Raw genomic sequence first — 17,683 nt, forward strand, 5'->3', positions numbered from 1 at the left:
CTGAATGGTCTTTAAGCCAGAAATCGTTACACATACGTTACATAGACATATTACATTATGCCTTACGGTTACATGGTGGATAGAAGCAGGTAAGGTGTCCATCGTCTGCTTTTTTTGCGTTTTGTTTATGTTCGCTGAGAGGGCACGGGCAGCTGAGGCCTTAATCAAGGCCATCCCATCAACAGGGCATGTGAAGCGTCTGGGGTAAACCATGGAAAGGTCTGTGGGGCCTGGATGTGGATAGGGAGCTGTGGTTTCGGTGCATTATACATGACAGTTAGAGACTGAGCGTGAACGAATGTGACCTTTTTGTTTGTTATCCAGGAGCTGCTTCGCTGAAGCAGGAGATAGCGATGCTGTTTTCTTGCGAGGTGGGGTAGCGAAAGTAATGGATGAAGGCAAGCAAGTATGAATATGTATATGTGTATGTATGTAATGTCTACGTATGTATATGTTGATATGTATCTATGTATATGAGTGCTCAAATTACAGAGGTATAAGTTTGTTGAGTATTCCTGGTAAATTATATGGGAGGGTATTGATTGAGAGGGTGAAGGCATGTACAGAGCATCAGATTGGGGAAGAGCAGTGTGGTTTCAGAAGTGGTAGAGGATGTGTGGATCAGGTGTTTGCTTTGAAGAATGTATGTGAGAAATACTTAGAAAAGCAAATGGATTTGTATGTAGCATTTATGGATCTGGAGAAGGCATATGATAGAGTTGATAGAGATGCTCTGTGGAAGGTATTAAGAATATATGGTGTGGGAGGCAAGTTGTTAGAAGCAGTGAAAAGTTTTTATCGAGGATGTAAGGCATGTGTACGTGTAGGAAGAGAGGAAAGTGATTGGTTCTCAGTGAATGTAGGTTTGCGGCAGGGGTGTGTGATGTCTCCATGGTTGTTTAATTTGTTTATGGATGGGGTTGTTAGGGAGGTAAATGCAAGAGTTTTGGAAAGAGGGGCAAGTATGAAGTCTGTTGGGGATGAGAGAGCTTGGGAAGTGAGTCAGTTGTTGTTCGCTGATGATACAGCGCTGGTGGCGGATTCATGTGAGAAACTGCAGAAGCTGGTGACGGAGTTTGGTAAAGTGTGTGGAAGAAGAAAGTTAAGAGTAAATGTCAATAAGAGCAAGGTTATTAGGTACAGTAGGGTTGAGGGTCAAGTCAATTGGGAGGTGAGTTTGAATGGTGAGAGGCTGGAGGAAGTGAAGTGTTTTAGATATCTGGGAGTGGATCTGTCAGCGGATGGAACCATGGAAGCGGAAGTGGATCATAGGGTGGGGGAGGGGGCGAAAATTTTGGGAGCCTTGAAAAATGTGTGGAAGTCGAGAACATTATCCCGGAAAGCAAAAATGGGTATGTTTGAAGGAATAGTGGATCCAACAATGTTGTATGGTTGCGAGGCGTGGGCTATGGATAGAGTTGTGCGCAGGAGGATGGATGTGCTGGAAATGAGATGTTTGAGGACAATGTGTGGTGTGAGGTGGTTTGATCGAGTAAGTAACGTAAGGGTAAGAGGGATGTGTGGAAATAAAAAGAGCGTGGTTGAGAGAGCAGAAGAGGGTGTTTTGAAGTGGTTTGGGCACATGGAGAGAATGAGTGAGGAAAGATTGACCAAGAGGATATATGTGTCGGAGGTGGAGGGAACGAGGAGAAGAGGGAGACCAAATTGGAGGTGGAAAGATGGAGTGAAAAGGATTTTGTGTGATCGGGGCCTGAACATGCAGGAGGGTGAAAGGAGGGCAAGGAATAGAGTGAATTGGAGCGATGTGGTATACAGGGGTTGACGTGCTGTCAGTGGATTGAATCAAGGCATGTGAAGCGTCTGGGGTAAACCATGGAAAGCTGTGTAGGTATGTATATTGCGTGTGTGGACGTGTGTATGTACATGTGTATGGGGGGGGTTGGGCCATTTCTTTCGTCTGTTTCCTTGCGCTACCTCGCAAACGCGGGAGACAGCGACAAAGTATAAAAAAAAAAAAAAAAAAAAAAAAAAAAAAAAAAAATATATATATATATATATATATATATATATATATATATATATATATTTTTTTTTTTTTTTATACTATTTGCTATTTCCCGCGTTAGCGAGGTAGCGTTAAGAACAGAGAACTGGGCCTTTGAGGGAATATCTTCACCTGACCCCCTTCTCTGTTCCTTCTTTTGGAAAATTAAAAAAAACAAGAGAGGGGAGGATTTCCAGCCACCCGCTCCCTCCCCTTTTAGTCACCTTCTACGACACGCAGGGAATACGTGGGAAGTATTCTTTCTCCCCTATCCCCAGGGATAATATGTATATATATATTACGTGTTAATTGATAGACGCACGAAAGAGAGACTTTTGGATGTTAATGTGCTGAGAGGTGCAACTGGAGGGATGTCTGATCATTATCCTGTGGAAGCGAAGGTGAAGATTTGTGGGGGTTTTCAGAAAAGAAGAGAGAATGTTGGGGTGAAGAGAGTGGTGAGAGTAAGTGAGCTTGGGAAGGAGACTTGTGTGAGGAAGTACCAGGAGGGACTGAGTACAGAATGGAAAAAGGTGAGAACAAAGGAGGTAAGGGGAGTGGGGGAGGAATGGGATGTATTTAGGGAAGCAGTGATGGCTTGCGCAAAAGATGCTTGTGGCATGAGAAGCGTGGGAGGTGGGTTGATTAGAAAATGTAGTGAATGGTGGGATGAAGAAGTAAGATTATTAGTGAAAGAGAAGAGAGAGGCATTTGAACGATTTTTGTAGGGAAAAAATGCAAATGAGTGGGAGAGGCATAAAAGAAAGAGGCAGGAGGTCAAGAGAAAGGTGCAAGAGGTGAAAAAGAGGGCAAATGAGAGTTGGGGTGAGAGAGTATCATTAAATTTCAGGGAGAATAAAAAGATGTTCTGGAATGAGGTAAATAAAGTGCGTAAGACAAGGGAGCAGATGGGAACTTCAGTGAAGGGGGCAAATGGGGAGGTGATAACAAGTAGTGGTGATGTGAGAAGGAGATGGAGTGAGTATTCTGAAGGTTTGTTAAATGTGTTTGATGATAGAGTGGCAGATGTGGGGTGTCTTGGTCGAGGTGGTGTGCAAAGTGAGAGGGTTAGGGAAAATGATTTTGGTAAATAGAGAAGAGGTAGTAAAAGCTTTACGGAAGATGAAAGCCGGCAAAGCAACAGGTTTGGATGGTATTGCAGTGGAATTTATTTAAAAAGGGGGTGACTGTATTGTTGACTGGTTGGTAAGGTTATTTAATGTATGTATGATTCATGGTGAGGTGCCTGAGGATTGGCGGAATGCTTGCATAGTGCCATTGTACAAAGGCAAAGGGGATAAGAATGAGTACTCAAATTACAGAGGTATAAGTTTGTTGAGTATTCCTGGTAAATTATATGGGAGGGTATTGATTGAGAGGGTGAAGGCATGTACAGAGCATCAGATTGGAGAAGAGCAGTGTGGTTTCAGAAGTGGTAGAGGATGTGTGGATCAGGTGTTTGCTTTGAAGAATGTATGCGAGAAATACTTAGAAAAACAAATAGATTTGTATGTAGCATTTATGGATCTGGAGAAGGCATATGATAGAGTTGATAGAGATGCTCTGTGGAAGGTATTAAGAATATATGGTGTGGGAGGCAAGTTGTTAGAAGCAGTGAAAAGTTTTTATCGAGGATGTAAGGCATGTGTACGTGTAGGAAGAGAGGAAAGTGATTGGTTCTCAGTGAATGTAGGTTTGCGGCAGGGGTGTGTGATGTCTCCATGGTTGTTTAATTTGTTTATGGATGGGGTTGTTAGGGAGGTGAATGCAAGAGTTTTGGAAAGAGGGGCAAGTATGCAGTCTGTTGTGGATGAGAGAGCTTGGGAAGTGAGTCAGTTGTTGTTCGCTGATGATACAGCACTGGTGGCTGATTCATGTAAGAAACTGCAGAAGCTGGTGACTGAGTTTGGTAGTGTGTGAAAGAAGAAAGTTAAGAGTAAATGTGAATAAGAGCAAGGTTATTAGGTACAGTAGGGTTGAGGGTCAAGTCAAGTGGGAGGTAAGTTTGAATGGAGAAAAGCTGGAGGAAGTGAAGTGTTTTAGATATCTGGGAGTGGATCTGGCAGCGGATGGAACCATGGAAGCGGAAGTGAATCACAGTGTGGGGGAGGGGGCGAAAATTCTGGGAGCCTTGAAGAATGTTTGGAAGTCGAGAACATTACCTCGGAAAGCAAAAATGGGTATGTTTGAAGGAATAGTGGTTCCAACAATGTTGTATGGTTGCGAGGCGTGGGCTATGGATAGAGCTGTGCGCAGGAGGGTGGATGTGCTGGAAATGAGATGTTTGAGGACAATATGTGGTGTGAGGTGGTTTGATCGAGTAATTAATGTAAGGGTGAGAGAGATGTGTGGAAATAAAAAGAGTGTGGTTGAGAGAGCAGAAGAGGATGTTTTGAAATGGTTTGGTCACATGGAGAGAATGAGTGAGGAAAGATTGACCAAGAGGATATATGTGTCGGAGGTGGAGGGAACGAGGAGAAGTGGGAGACCAAATTAGAGGTGGAAAGATGGAGTGAAAAAGATTTTGAGTGATCGGGGCCTGAACATGCAGGAGGGTGAAAGGCGTGCAAGGAATAGAGTGAATTGGAACGATGTGGTATACCGGGGTCGACGTGCTGTCAATGGATTGAACCAGGGCATGTGAAGCGTCTGGGGTAAACCATGCAAAGTGTGTGGGGCCTGGATGTGGAAAGGGAGCTGTGGTTTCGGTGCATTATTACATGACAGCTAGAGACTGAGTGTGAACGAATGGGGCCTTTGTTGTTTTTCCTAGCGCTACCTCGCACACATGAGGGGGGAGGGGGTTGTTATTCCATGTGTGGCGAGGTGGCGATGGGAACAAATAAAGGCAGACAGTATGAATTATGTACATGTGTATATATGTATATGTCTGTGTGTGTATATATATGTGTACATTGAGATGTATAGGTATGTATATTGTGCGTTTGTGGACATGTATGTATATACATGTGTATGTGGGCGGGTTGGGCCATTCTTTCGTCTGTTTCCTTGCGCTACCTCTCTAACGCGGGAGACAGCGACAAAGCAAAATAAATATATAAAATAGATAAAATAAATAAATATATATATATATATATATATATATATATATATATATATATATATATATATATATATATATATATATATATATATATATTGTGTGTGTGTGTGTGTGTGTGTGTGTATTCCTGTGAGTCCACGGGGAAAATGAAACACGAGGTTCCCAAGTGCACTTTTGTGTAATAATCATATCATCAGGGGAGACACAAAAGAGAAATATGACAGTCAGCTGATATACAACTAAGAGACGTAGCTAGGACGCCATTTGGTAAACACGTCTCTTCGTTGTATATCTGGTGACTTATATTTCTTTCTTGTATCTCCCCTGATGATGTGATTATTACACGGAAGTGCACTTGGGAACTTATATTTCATTTTCCCCGTGGACTCATAGGAATATCTTGATCACGCGCAAAATTGTGATTTTTTCCAATATATATATATATATATATATATATATATATATATATATATATATATATATATATATATATATATATATATATATATATCCCTGGGGATAGGGGAAAAAGAATACTTCCCACGTATTCCCTGCGTGTCGTAGAAGGCGACTAAAGGGAGGGGGCGGGGAGCTGGAAATCCTTCCCTCTCGGTTTTGATTTTCCAAAAGAAGGAACAGAGAAAGGGGCCAAGTGAGGATTTCCCTAAAAGGCTCAGTCCTCTGTTCTTAACGCTACCTCGCTAACGCGGGATATGGCGATTAGTATAATAGTATAGGATCATTAGATTTTAGGGAGAATAAAAAGATGTTTTGGAAGGAGGTAAATAAAGTGCGTAAGACAAGGGAACAAATGGGAACTTCGGTGAAGGGGGATGATGGGGAGGTGATGTCAAGTAGTGGTGATGTGTGAAGGAGATGGAGTGAGTATTTTGAAGGTTTGTTGAATGTGTTTGATGATAGAGTGGCAGATATAGGGTGTTTTGGTCGAGGTGGTGTGCAAAGTGAGAGGGTTAGGGAAAATGATTTGGTAAACAGAGAAGAGGTAGTAAAAGCTTTGCGGAAGATGAAAGCCGGCAAGGCTGCGGGTTTGGATGGTATTGCAGTGGAATTTATTGAAAAAAGGGGTGACTGTATTGTTGACTGGTTGGTAAGGTTATTTAATGTATCTATGATTCATGGTGAGGTGTCTGACGATTGGAAGAATGCTTGCATAGTGCCATTGTACAAAGGCAAAGGGGATAATAGTGAGTGCTCAAATTACAGAGGTATACGTTTGTTGAGTATCCCTGGGAAATTATATGGGAGGGTGAAGGTATGTACAGAGCATCAGATTGGGGAGGAGCAGTGTGGTTTCAGAAGTGGTAGAGGATGTGAGGGTCAGGTGTTTGCTTCGAAGAATGTATGTGAGAAGTACTTAGTAAAGGAAATGGATTTGTGTGTAGCATTTATGGATCTGGAGAAGGCACGTGATAGAGTTGATAGAGATGCTCTGTGGAAGGTATTAAGAATATATGGTGTGGGAGGCAAGTTGTTAGAAGCAGTGAAAAGTTTTTATCGATGATGTAAGGCATGTGTACGTGTAGGAGGAGAGGAAAGTGATTGGTTCTCGGTGAATGTAGGTTTGCGGCAGGGGTGTGTGATGTCTCCATGGTTGTTTAATTTGTTTATGGATGGGGTTGTTAGGGAGGTGAATGAAAGAGTTTTGGAAAGAGGGGCAAGTATGAAGTCTGTTGTGGATGAGAGAGCTTGGGAAGTGAGTCAGTTGTTGTTCGCTGATGATACATTGCTGGTGGCTGATTCGGGTGAGAAACTGCAGAAGCTGGTGACTGAGTTTGGTAAAGTGTGTGAAAGAAGAAAGCTGAGAGTAAATGTAAATAAGAGCAATGTTAGCAATGTTATTAGGTACAGTAGGGTTGAGGGACAAGTCAATTGGGAGGTAAGTTTGAATGGTGAAAAACTGGAGGAAGTGAAATGTTTTAGATATCTGGGAGTGGATTTGGCAGCGGATGGAACCATGGAAGCGGAAGTGAATCATAGGGTGGGGGAGGGGGCGAAAATCCTGGGAGCCTTGAAGAATGTGTGGAAGTCGAGAACATTATCTCGGAAAGCAAAAATGGGTATGTTTGAAGGAATAGTGAGACCAACAATGTTGTATGGTTGCGAGGCGTGGGCTATGGATAGAGTTGTGCGCAGGAGGGTGGATGTGCTGGAAATGAGATGTTTGAGGACAATGTGTGGTGTAAGGTGGTTTGATCGAGTAAGTAATGTAAGGGTAAGAGAGATGTGTGGAAATAAAAAGAGCGTGGTTGAGAGAGCAGAAGAGGGTGTTTTGAAATGGTTTGGGCACATGGAGAGAATGAGTGAGGAAAGATTGACCAAGAGGATATATGTGTCGGAGGTGGAGGGAACGAGGAGAAGTGGGAGACCAAATTGGAGGTGGAAAGATGGGGTGAGAAAGATTTTGTGTGATCGGGGCCTGAACATTCAGGAGGGTGAAAGGCGATCAAGGAATAGAGTGAATTGGATCGTTGTGGTATACCGGGGTTGACGTGCTAGCACGTCAGTGGATTAAATCAGGGCATGTGAAGCGTCTGGGGTAAACCATGGAAAGTTGTTTGGGGCCTGGATGTGGAAAGGGAGCTGTGGTTTCGGGCATTATTGCATGACAGCCAGAGACTGAGTGTGAACGAATGGGGCCTTTGTTGTCTTTTCCTAGTGCTACCTCACACACATGAGGGGGGAGGGGGATGGTATTCCATGTGTGGCGAGGTGGCGATGGGAATGAATAAAGGCAGACTGCGAATTGTGTCCATGGGTATATATGTATGTGTCTGTGTGTGTATATATATATATATATATATATATATATATATATATATATATATATATATATATATATATGTATATTGAGATGTATAGGTATGTATATTTGCGTGTGTGGACGTGTATGTATATACATTGTTTATGGGGGTGGGTTGGGCCATTTCTTTCGTCTGTTTCCTTGCGCTACCTCGCAAACGCGGGAGACAGCGACAAAGCAAAAAATAATATATATATATATATATATATATATATATATATATATATATATATATATATATATATATATATATCCCTGGGGATAGGGGAGAAAGAATACTTCCCACGTATTCCCTGCGTGTCGTAGAAGGCGACTAAAAGGGGAGGGAGCGGGGGGCTGGAAATCCTCCCCTCTCGTTTTTTTTTTTAATTTTCCAAAAGAGGGAACAGAGAATTGGGCCAGGTGAGGGTATTCCCTCAAGGCCCAGTCCTCTGTTCTTAATGCTACCTCGCTAATGCGGGAAATGGCGAATAGTTTGAAAGAAAAAAAAAAGATATATATATATATATATATATATATATATATATATATATATATATATATATATAGCCTGAACCAGGTGCCCATTTTATCGATCAATCCCTAGGGGTGGGTGAAGAGCTGGGTTAACTGTAGACCGGTTGCCGTAACCACGATTTGAACCTGTGCATTCCACTCAGAGCGGCCCATGAATGCATCACGGGTATGGACACTGCCCGGTACACCTTGCTTCCCGAGAAACGCCCTACACGGAGGAATAACAATAGAAGAACGATTATTAGACAAATATGTCGTGCCTGGATTGTTAAGTCATAAAGCAGTGGACACATCATCGTACACCTGAGGCAAACTCAGTTGTATGACGTAGTGGATGGAAGGCTGAGGTTGAGCGTGGGAGATTCTGAGAAGCGGGAGGGTTGTCGCTTCTGATGTCACAACAGTATACCCTGCCTGCGGCTTTACCTCAAGTGAGACGTTTTATCATACGTGTGGGAGTAGGACTATAAAGTAGTGGTAATCATGTGGCTAATATTTGTATTGTGTTGTGCAGATGGAGTGTTGGTGGAGGACGGGGCGGAGTGGATCCATGGCGGGAGGAGGAACCCGCTGTACAGGTTGGCGCGCAACTTAGGGGCGGTGTCGCCAACCCTACCTGACGACGCCTGGGGTAAGCAAGACTCATCCCCTCCCTCTCCTGTCCCACTGCTTTATTTCCGATAGTCTTCATCCTCTTCATACTAAATCTTCTCTCTCTTTATTGACTCACATTTTGTCCTTTTCTAATGCTTCTTGTTTTACTAATACTTCTTGTTTTACCTCCATGGATCACTCCTCATATTCAATGACTTATGTTCAAAATTGTACCCTGATAATCCCTTTTCATTTGTACAAGTTGTATACATATAACACCATCCGAATCCTCTTTATGACCTCTGAACTGACTCTTTCCTTCATTCTGGCTCAAATTCGTTTATTTCATAAAATTATTTTGACCATTTTAGTAGCTCAGATTGTGTTAGTAAACAAATGAATGATTTTATAATTTTCCTGCTATTTTTCAGTTTTACTCATCTTGGTTATTCTTATTGAAAATTAATTAATTCTTGGTTATTCTTCTTATTAATTAATTCTTGAAAATCACTTATATACTCGATTTTTTTTTTGTTTTGTTTATCATCAGGCACAACACCATAGTCGTATGTATCAGTTCTGACTAGTTATGTATCATATCTTTAGGCTGTGTGTTACATGGTGCAGGAAAACTGTAGAAGGCTATTCACATGGGTTTATCATAATGAAATACATGCGTGGTAATGGGTGGTATGTGGTATAAGACCTCACGTCTAACACTAGTGTGACGTACAGACATGAGAATTTGTGAATTTCAAAGGTTAACATTATACCGCACTCTTGCCTCGTTTAAGCTCTGTGCCTGATGGTAACATAAATTTGATTGTGAGTGATAAGCATCCCGAAACTTGTAGTGCAGATGGGAGAAACTTGCAAAACTTAGTGTTAGCAAAATCCAAAACTGTCGGTCCTGAGTGGAAGTACTAGTTGTGTCGGTGGGGAGTCACATACTAGGATGTAGCCTGCCGGCCCAGCGATGCTCGACTCCACCCATCATGTTCAGGAGGAGGAGGAGTCATTGATCCGTGGGGCTGCAGTCTCGCGGAAATATTGTTTCTTGGCTAAACGTTACTGAGAGAGAGAGAGAGAGAGAGAGAGAGTGTTAGGGGGCCGCTGACCCGCGGGGGAACTTGTGTATTCGGGCGTCCGTTATCTGTCGTGTGTTTCTTCTAGAATGTGTCAACAGACTTTCTTCGGAGCAACAGGTTCATACCTTCGTACATTTACTTGTGTTACGTGATAACTATGAACATAAATGGTTAAAGGAACCATTTGGATAAGTTACCCTTTAAGCCCAAGGGGAATTTATTCCGACCGAGCCCTCACTGAAGCCTTCATACGATCATTGTTTTTCTTGCATTATTGCCAGATGTCATCTCGAGCCCTGCCTTTGCATATAAATGGTGACGTACTGCCCATTATCCGCGTCATGTATCTTGCTTGGATCTTGGTGGAGGCAGCGTTATACCGCTCACATGTGGGTATGAAGGTAATCAAACGCCAGACCCCCCCACATACCCATGGATTTCTTCGTCGTGGCCATGGGCGGTACGTACCTTGGTCCACAAATAATCTCTACCATCGTGCTCCTGAGGGTGGGATGTGTGGGAGGGGAGGGGGGAAGTTTTAAACAATTTTACGACGAGGTCTGACATACGTGATTTTTGTAAACAAATATTTTGAACTGTGGCCGTTCGTCTTGGTCGCTTTGAAGGCGGTCGGTGTGTGTGTGTGTGGAGTCCTGTGGGAGAGACGCCAAAGTCTGGCGGGTTCTTCCCTCCGTCCAGTCTACACGACCTTTGTGGTGACACATCGACGGGTTTAAGTAAATACCCAGCGATAAGAACCACAGTTATTGATAGTAAAACAATAACAATACTTACAGCCAGTTATCATAAGGGAGACTTGGTTTTGTGTGCAGGAGAGGCAGTCTTGGTGCATGTGGTTGTTGATTATCGCCGAATTGGCGGTTTTCAGGAACAGTGTAAACACAGCAGAGCTGTGCTAAACTTCTGCTTTGTCTTGTGGTACAGACTGGCGTTTTGTGACCCAGGATAGTGAGCCGGCTGACCCTTCAGCCTATGACTTCATAGAGGCTCTGATGGAAGAGTGTAGAGAAAATGGGATATTGACTGACTATTACAATACAAGCTTCGGCCAGTACTTCATAGACAGGTAGGGCCACTACTGTAGCCTGTTGGATATGTGTGATGGTGTCATTACCAAATTGCAATATACGGGAGAGTTTTACACTCGTTGGTCCCCTCTCTCTTGATATTTTCACTGAAACAGCTTCTTTAATACTCTCTAAATAGTGTGCATTAACTTTTGTGTAGTTACTATTTGTGTGCTACGGAGAAAGAGTTTTACCCTTGTGTGCCCCATCTTCCTAACCTTGTATATGTGTACCATGTCTTTACTCCTATGTGTGTATGTACACTCGCACACCCCAGCCTATGCCAGGTACCCATTCAATCGACCAGCCCGTGTGTGTGTGTGTGTGTATTCATGCTTGTGTGTGTATTTTTGGTTACCCATATGTGTATTCGAGTTGGCATTTTAGCACTTATGGGACCCTGTTACTTAAACTAAAGATGTTCAACATTTTCACGGACTCTGCATCCAATTGTTGACACAGCTCTCTCGTGTATTCCCAACTCTGTTACTTTGGAATACATAAGTTTTCCACATCGTTTCTTCCTTAGTTTTACGTGACTTTTGAGCTGGTCAATTCTCGCCTATTTCCACGAACTGGTAAGTTTAGATCTTGTCAAATTAAATACTGTTTTATCGATCAGTGCTTTGCATGTGGGATGACCAAAGCGGTGAAGTTATCATCAGTTCTGTCATGTATTGGAAGTGTTTTATCCAGACGTTCATTTGGTTAAAGGCAATTCTTATACTGATTCAGTAAACAGTTTACCTGCTGTACCACATATGATATGGTGTTTCAGTGACCAGTTGGGCTATACGTCAGCCATCAAGTCTCACATACACATTCCTGTCATTTGTTGCCTGCTGGATGATAATTGCTGGTGGTTCTCCTTTAAATGTGTCCCATCTTTAGCACTTTGCCAATGCGTTTGTGTCCGTATATACACTTATGTGTATCTGTGTTTGTGTTGTGTATGTGTGATTACCTGCTTGTTCATTTGGGATGAATTTTGTACTCTTATAGACTTATCATGCAGAATTTGGAATTTATCATTTTTTTTTTTCAAAATCCCATCATTTCTGCTTATCGTGAAACATTTGACTCGTCCTTTTTTACTGACGAACTATTTCCTTAAATCTTTCATCACGTTTGTTTCCAATGTCATGGTCAGCATACCTTTCCGCTTTCAAAAACGTTTGTTATACTTACTTGATACAGCGATAGATCTCCCATGTCTCGCTGAATGCTGCCCTCCGACCAAGATTATGGGCTCTCTAACTGTACACTCTTTGGGTAGCATTAACTGGATGCCATCTGGTTTGTCAGCTCATTTGAGTCCAGCTACTGGAATACACTTCTATGGTATCTCCCACCTCCTGTTTTGGTAGCGTTGATGTGTTGCACTTTATGGTAAATTTTCCCTAAAAGTTTATTGTTAGTTTTCAATCTTGACCTTCATCTGTGTCAGCTATTAACTTTTCCTTCGTATATTTTTTTTTGTGTGTAATTTTTTCATATATTTATGAAACAGGATCATGTTGATATTCCACACTTGTATTTCGTTCATCGCTCTTGTTCTGCATTTCTCATCTTAATCTCAAAATTCCTGGATCTCGTACACTTTCGGGTTCATCCTAGGCTTCCTTCTGTCAGTATTATTATTATTATTATTATTATTGAAGCTTATTGATTCAGTGGTGAAATTGATGAGAACTGCATTTGACGTTTGTGTGAATAAATTGTACATTTCCTTTTCCATAGCCAGAGGTTGAACCATTATGTGACGTTCATTTTTTCATTCATTTCAAGCTAAAAGTTTGTTTTCTAAATTGTTTCTTACATTTTTCATATGTATATGTGTGTGTGTGTGTGTGTGTGTGTGTATATATATGTATATTATCCCTGGGGATAGGGGTGAAAGAATACTTCCCACGTATTCCTCGCGTGTCGTAGAAAGCGACTAGAGGGGACGGGAGCGGGGGGCCGGAAATCCTCCCCTCCTTGTATTAACTTTCTAAAATGGGAAACAGAAGAAGGAGTCACGCGGGGAGTGCTCATCCTCCTCGAAGGCTCAGAGTGGGATGCCTAAATGTGTGTGGATGTAACCAAGATGTGAAAAAAGGAGAGATAGGTAGTATGTTTGAGGAAAGGAACCTGGATGTTTTGGCTCTGAGTGAAACGAAGCTCAAGGGTAAAGGGGAAGAGTGGTTTGGAAATGTCTGGGGAGTGAAGTCAGGGGTTAGTGAGAGGACAAGAGCAAGGGAAGGAGTAGCAATACTCCTGAAACAGGAGTTGTGGGAGTATGTGATAGAATGTAAGAAAGTAAATTCTCGATTAATATGGGTAAAATTGAAAGTTGATGGAGAGAGGTGGGTGATTATTGGTGCATATGCACCTGGGCATGAGAAGAAAGATCATGAGAGGCAAGTGTTTTGGGAGCAGCTAAATGAGTGTGTTAGCGGTTTTGATGCACGAGACCGGGTTATAGTGATGGGTGATTTGAATGCAAAGGTGAGTAATGTGGCAGTTGAGGGAATAATTGGTATGCATGGGGTGTTCAGTGTTGTAAATGGAAATGGTGAAGAGCTTGTAGATTTATGTGCTGAAAAAGGACTGATGATTGGGAATACCTGGTTTAAAAAGCGAGATATACATAAGTATACTTATGTAAGTAGGAGAGATGGCCAGAGAGCGTTATTGGATTACGTGTTAATTGACAGGCGTGCGAAAGAGAGACTTTTGGATGTCAATGTACTGAGAGGTGCAACTGGAGGGATGTCTGATCATTATCTTGTGGAGGCTAAGGTGAAGATTAGTATGGGTTTTCAGAAAAGAAGAGTGAATGTTGGGGTGAAGAAGGTGGTGAGAGTAAGTGAGCTTGGGAAGGAGACCTGTGTGAAGAAGTATCAGGAGAGACTGTGTACAGAATGGAAAAAGGTGAGAACAATGGAAGTAAGGGGAGTGGGGGAGGAATGGGATGTATTTAGGGAATCAGTGATGGATTGCGCAAAAGATGCTTGTGGCATGAGAAGAGTGGGAGGTGGGCTGTTTAGAAAGGGTAGTGAGTGGTGGGATGAAGAAGTAAGAGTATTAGTGAAAGAGAAGAGAGAGGCATTTGGACGATTTTTGCAGGGAAAAAATGCAATTGAGTGGGAGAAGTATAAAAGAAAGAGACAGGAGGTCAAGAGAAAGGTGCAAGAGGTGAAAAAAAGGGCAAATGAGAGTTGGGGTGAGAGAGCTATCAGTAAATTTTAGGGAGAATAAAAAGATGTTCTGGAAGGAGGTAAATAGGGTGCGTAAGACAAGGGAGCAAATGGGAACTTCAGTCAAGGGCGTAAATGGGGAGGTGATAACAAGTAGTGGTGATGTGAGAAGGAGATGGAATGAGTATTTTGAAGGTTTGTTGAATGTGTCTGATGACAGAGTGGCAGATATAGGATGTTTGGGTCGAGGTGGTGTGCAAAGTGAGAGGGTTAGGGAAAATGATTTGGTAAACAGAGAAGAGGTAGTAAAGGCTTTGCGGAAGATGAAAGCCGGCAAGGCAGCAGGTTTGGATGGTATTGCAGTGGAATTTATTAAAAAAGGGGGTGACTGCATTGTTGACTGGTTGGTAAGGTTATTTAATGTATGTATGACTCATGGTGAGGTGCCTGAGGATTGGCGGAATGCGTGCATAGTGCCATTGTACAAAGGCAAAGGGGATAAGAGTGAGTGCTCAAATTACAGAGGTATAAGTTTGTTGAGTATTCCTGGTAAATTATATGGGAGAGTATTGATTGAGAGGGTGAAGGCATGTACAGAGCATCAGATTGGGGAAGAGCAGTGTGGTTTCAGAAGTGGTAGAGGATGTGTGGATCAGGTGTTTGCTTTGAAGAATGTATGTGAGAAATACTTAGAAAAGCAAATGGATTTGTATGTAGCATTTATGGATCTGGAGAAGGCATATGATAGAGTTGATAGAGATGCTCTGTGGAAGGTATTAAGAATATATGGTGTGGGAGGCAAGTTGTTAGGAGCAGTGAAAAGTTTTTATCGAGGATGTAAGGCATGTGTACGTGTAGGAAGAGAGGAAAGTGATTGGTTCTCAGTGAATGTTGGTTTGCGGCAGGGGTGTGTGATGTCTCCATGGTTGTTTAATTTGTTTATGGATGGGGTTGTTAGGGAGGTAAATGCAAGAGTCTTGGAAAGAGGGGCAAGTATGAAGTCTGTTGGGGATGAGAGAGCTTGGGAAGTGAGTCAGTTGTTGTTCGCTGATGATACAGCGCTGGTGGCGGATTCATGTGAGAAACTGCAGAAGCTGGTGACGGAGTTTGGTAAAGTGTGTGGAAGAAGAAAGTTAAGAGTAAATGTGAATAAGAGCAAGGTTATTAGGTACAGTAGGGTTGAGGGTCAAGTCAATTGGGAGGTGAGTTTGAATGGAGAAAAACTGGAGGAAGTGAAGTGTTTTAGATATCTGGGAGTGGATCTGTCAGCGGATGGAACCATGGAAGCGGAAGTGGATCATAGGGTGGGGGAGGGGGCGAAAATTTTGGGAGCCTTGAAAAATGTGTGGAAGTCGAGAACATTATCCCGGAAAGCAAAAATGGGTATGTTTGAAGGAATAGTAGTTCCAACAATGTTGTATGGTTGCGAGGCGTGGGCTATGGATAGAGTTGTGCGCAGGAGGATGGATGTGCTGGAAATGAGATGTTTGAGGACAATGTGTGGTGTGAGGTGGTTTGATCGAGTAAGTAACGTAAGGGTAAGAGAGATGTGTGGAAATAAAAAGAGCGTGGTTGAGAGAGCAGAAGAGGGTGTTTTGAAATGGTTTGGGCACATGGAGAGAATGAGTGAGGAAAGATTGACCAAGAGGATATATGTGTCGGAGGTGGAGGGAACGAGGAGAAGAGGGAGACCAAATTGGAGGTGGAAAGATGGAGTGAAAAGGATTTTGTGTGATCGGGGCCTGAACATGCAGGAGGGTGAAAGGAGGGCAAGGAATAGAGTGAATTGGAGCGATGTGGTATACAGGGGTTGACGTGCTGTCAGTGGATTGAATCAAGGCATGTGAAGCGTCCGGGGTAAACCATGGAAAGCTGTGTAGGTATGTATATTTGCGTGTGTGGACGTGTGTATATACATGTGTATGGGGGTGGGTTGGGCCATTTCTTTCGTCTGTTTCCTTGCGCTACCTCGCAAACGCGGGAGACAGCGACAAAGTATAAAAAAAAAAAAAAAAAAAAAAAAATTATTATTATTATTATTATCATTATTATTATTATTATTATTATTATTAATTTGGAACTGCATGGTAGAATTTGCGAGGTCCGTTATAATGCTATTCAATCTAAGATTCTGGCATAATCTATTTATCTTTACCTTTGGTGACCGTTCCCCTTGGCAACTCCCTCAAGGCGGTGGCCACGGCGAAAAAAATCTTTGTAACTGGTGAACTCCAGTGCCGCTGCTTAGTCATTGGTACTAAAGCCTCACCCTTAACAGGCAGAGGGGAAACTCTGGCGCAGTGTGTGCAAAGGTTCCTACCTAATTTTCCCACCTACTGCCACTACCGATTGTGTCTACCTAATTTTCCAACCTACTACCTCTAACCTTTCTACCTAATGCTCCCAGCTGTTCTTCCCTGCTACTTCTACCTAATGTTTCTACCTAATGCTCTTGTCTAATGTTCCTACCCGCTACTTCTGTCTCTTGCTCTTACCATTTTGCTATAAGGCAGGGCTAGCACATAGCAGTCACCGTGGAATGATCTAGAGTTAGGAAGAATGAGCTGTGCGAGTTCACTGTTGTCATGTGTTATGTGTGACAAGGAGAGATTGTATGCCAGCAGTCGACGCGTGGGTGAGGCAGAAAGAAAAGACAGCTACTTGGGTCAAAGGAGTGCCACTTGACAGCCACTGAAGTACTGGCTTACTGGGCAGCCTTCACTGACCCTCCTGGTACCCAGGCGGGGAGTACCGGTAATATATAACCTCCCTGGTCGGTGGCTGCCAACCAACGACTACCTCCTGGAATTCATTATTGTGGTGAACTAGTGTGTTCATTTCTTGAGGTGATATATGGAAAGATTATATCCAGTGTTGATAAGCAGGTATTTGCTATAAGTGAACTTCTTGCAATGTAGGTGCACTAGGAACTTCATTGGGAGAGGTGGCCTCACCTCCCTCCTCCTGATTTAAGCTAGTCTGGATCCTTCCTTACATCTGAGGTTCCCGAGGATGAAAATGTTTGACTATCCAGCAGTGCTAACCCTGCTGCTCACCACACACTCCTGACACACTCCTTTATTACCATTATCTCTTTCAGAAGTTTCTTTTAGCACGTATGGGTCTCTCTTGGATTATATGTTAAGGTTATAATACTAGCAGTCACCATTTCCACTTTCTCCAGGGGGCACTTTTCAAAAGGTCTTATGAAATTATTTCCTGCAGTTTGATTTGGAGCAGGCTTAACCTTCTTATTATTCTTTTCCTAGTGTCTTTCCTTATCACATATTATTCATGAAATATATTATTTCTCCGTGATGTAGCC

General features: G+C 42.6%; 1 protein-coding gene across 2 annotated transcripts in view; it reads left to right on the forward strand.

Moving 5' to 3' along the window:
- The window catches only part of LOC139766195 (peroxisomal N(1)-acetyl-spermine/spermidine oxidase-like), a 139,031-nt gene that overhangs the window by 84,599 nt on the left and 36,749 nt on the right, over positions 1-17,683 (forward strand). For both annotated transcript variants that reach the window (XM_071694478.1, XM_071694477.1), the window contains exons 4-5: positions 8,921-9,037; positions 11,034-11,175. In XM_071694478.1, the coding sequence (XP_071550579.1) occupies positions 8,921-9,037; positions 11,034-11,175 (259 nt within the window). The remainder of the gene's footprint in view (positions 1-8,920; positions 9,038-11,033; positions 11,176-17,683) is intronic.

This window comes from Panulirus ornatus, chromosome 57 (assembly GCF_036320965.1).
Source record: "Panulirus ornatus isolate Po-2019 chromosome 57, ASM3632096v1, whole genome shotgun sequence".
NCBI classification, from domain to species: domain Eukaryota; kingdom Metazoa; phylum Arthropoda; class Malacostraca; order Decapoda; family Palinuridae; genus Panulirus; species Panulirus ornatus.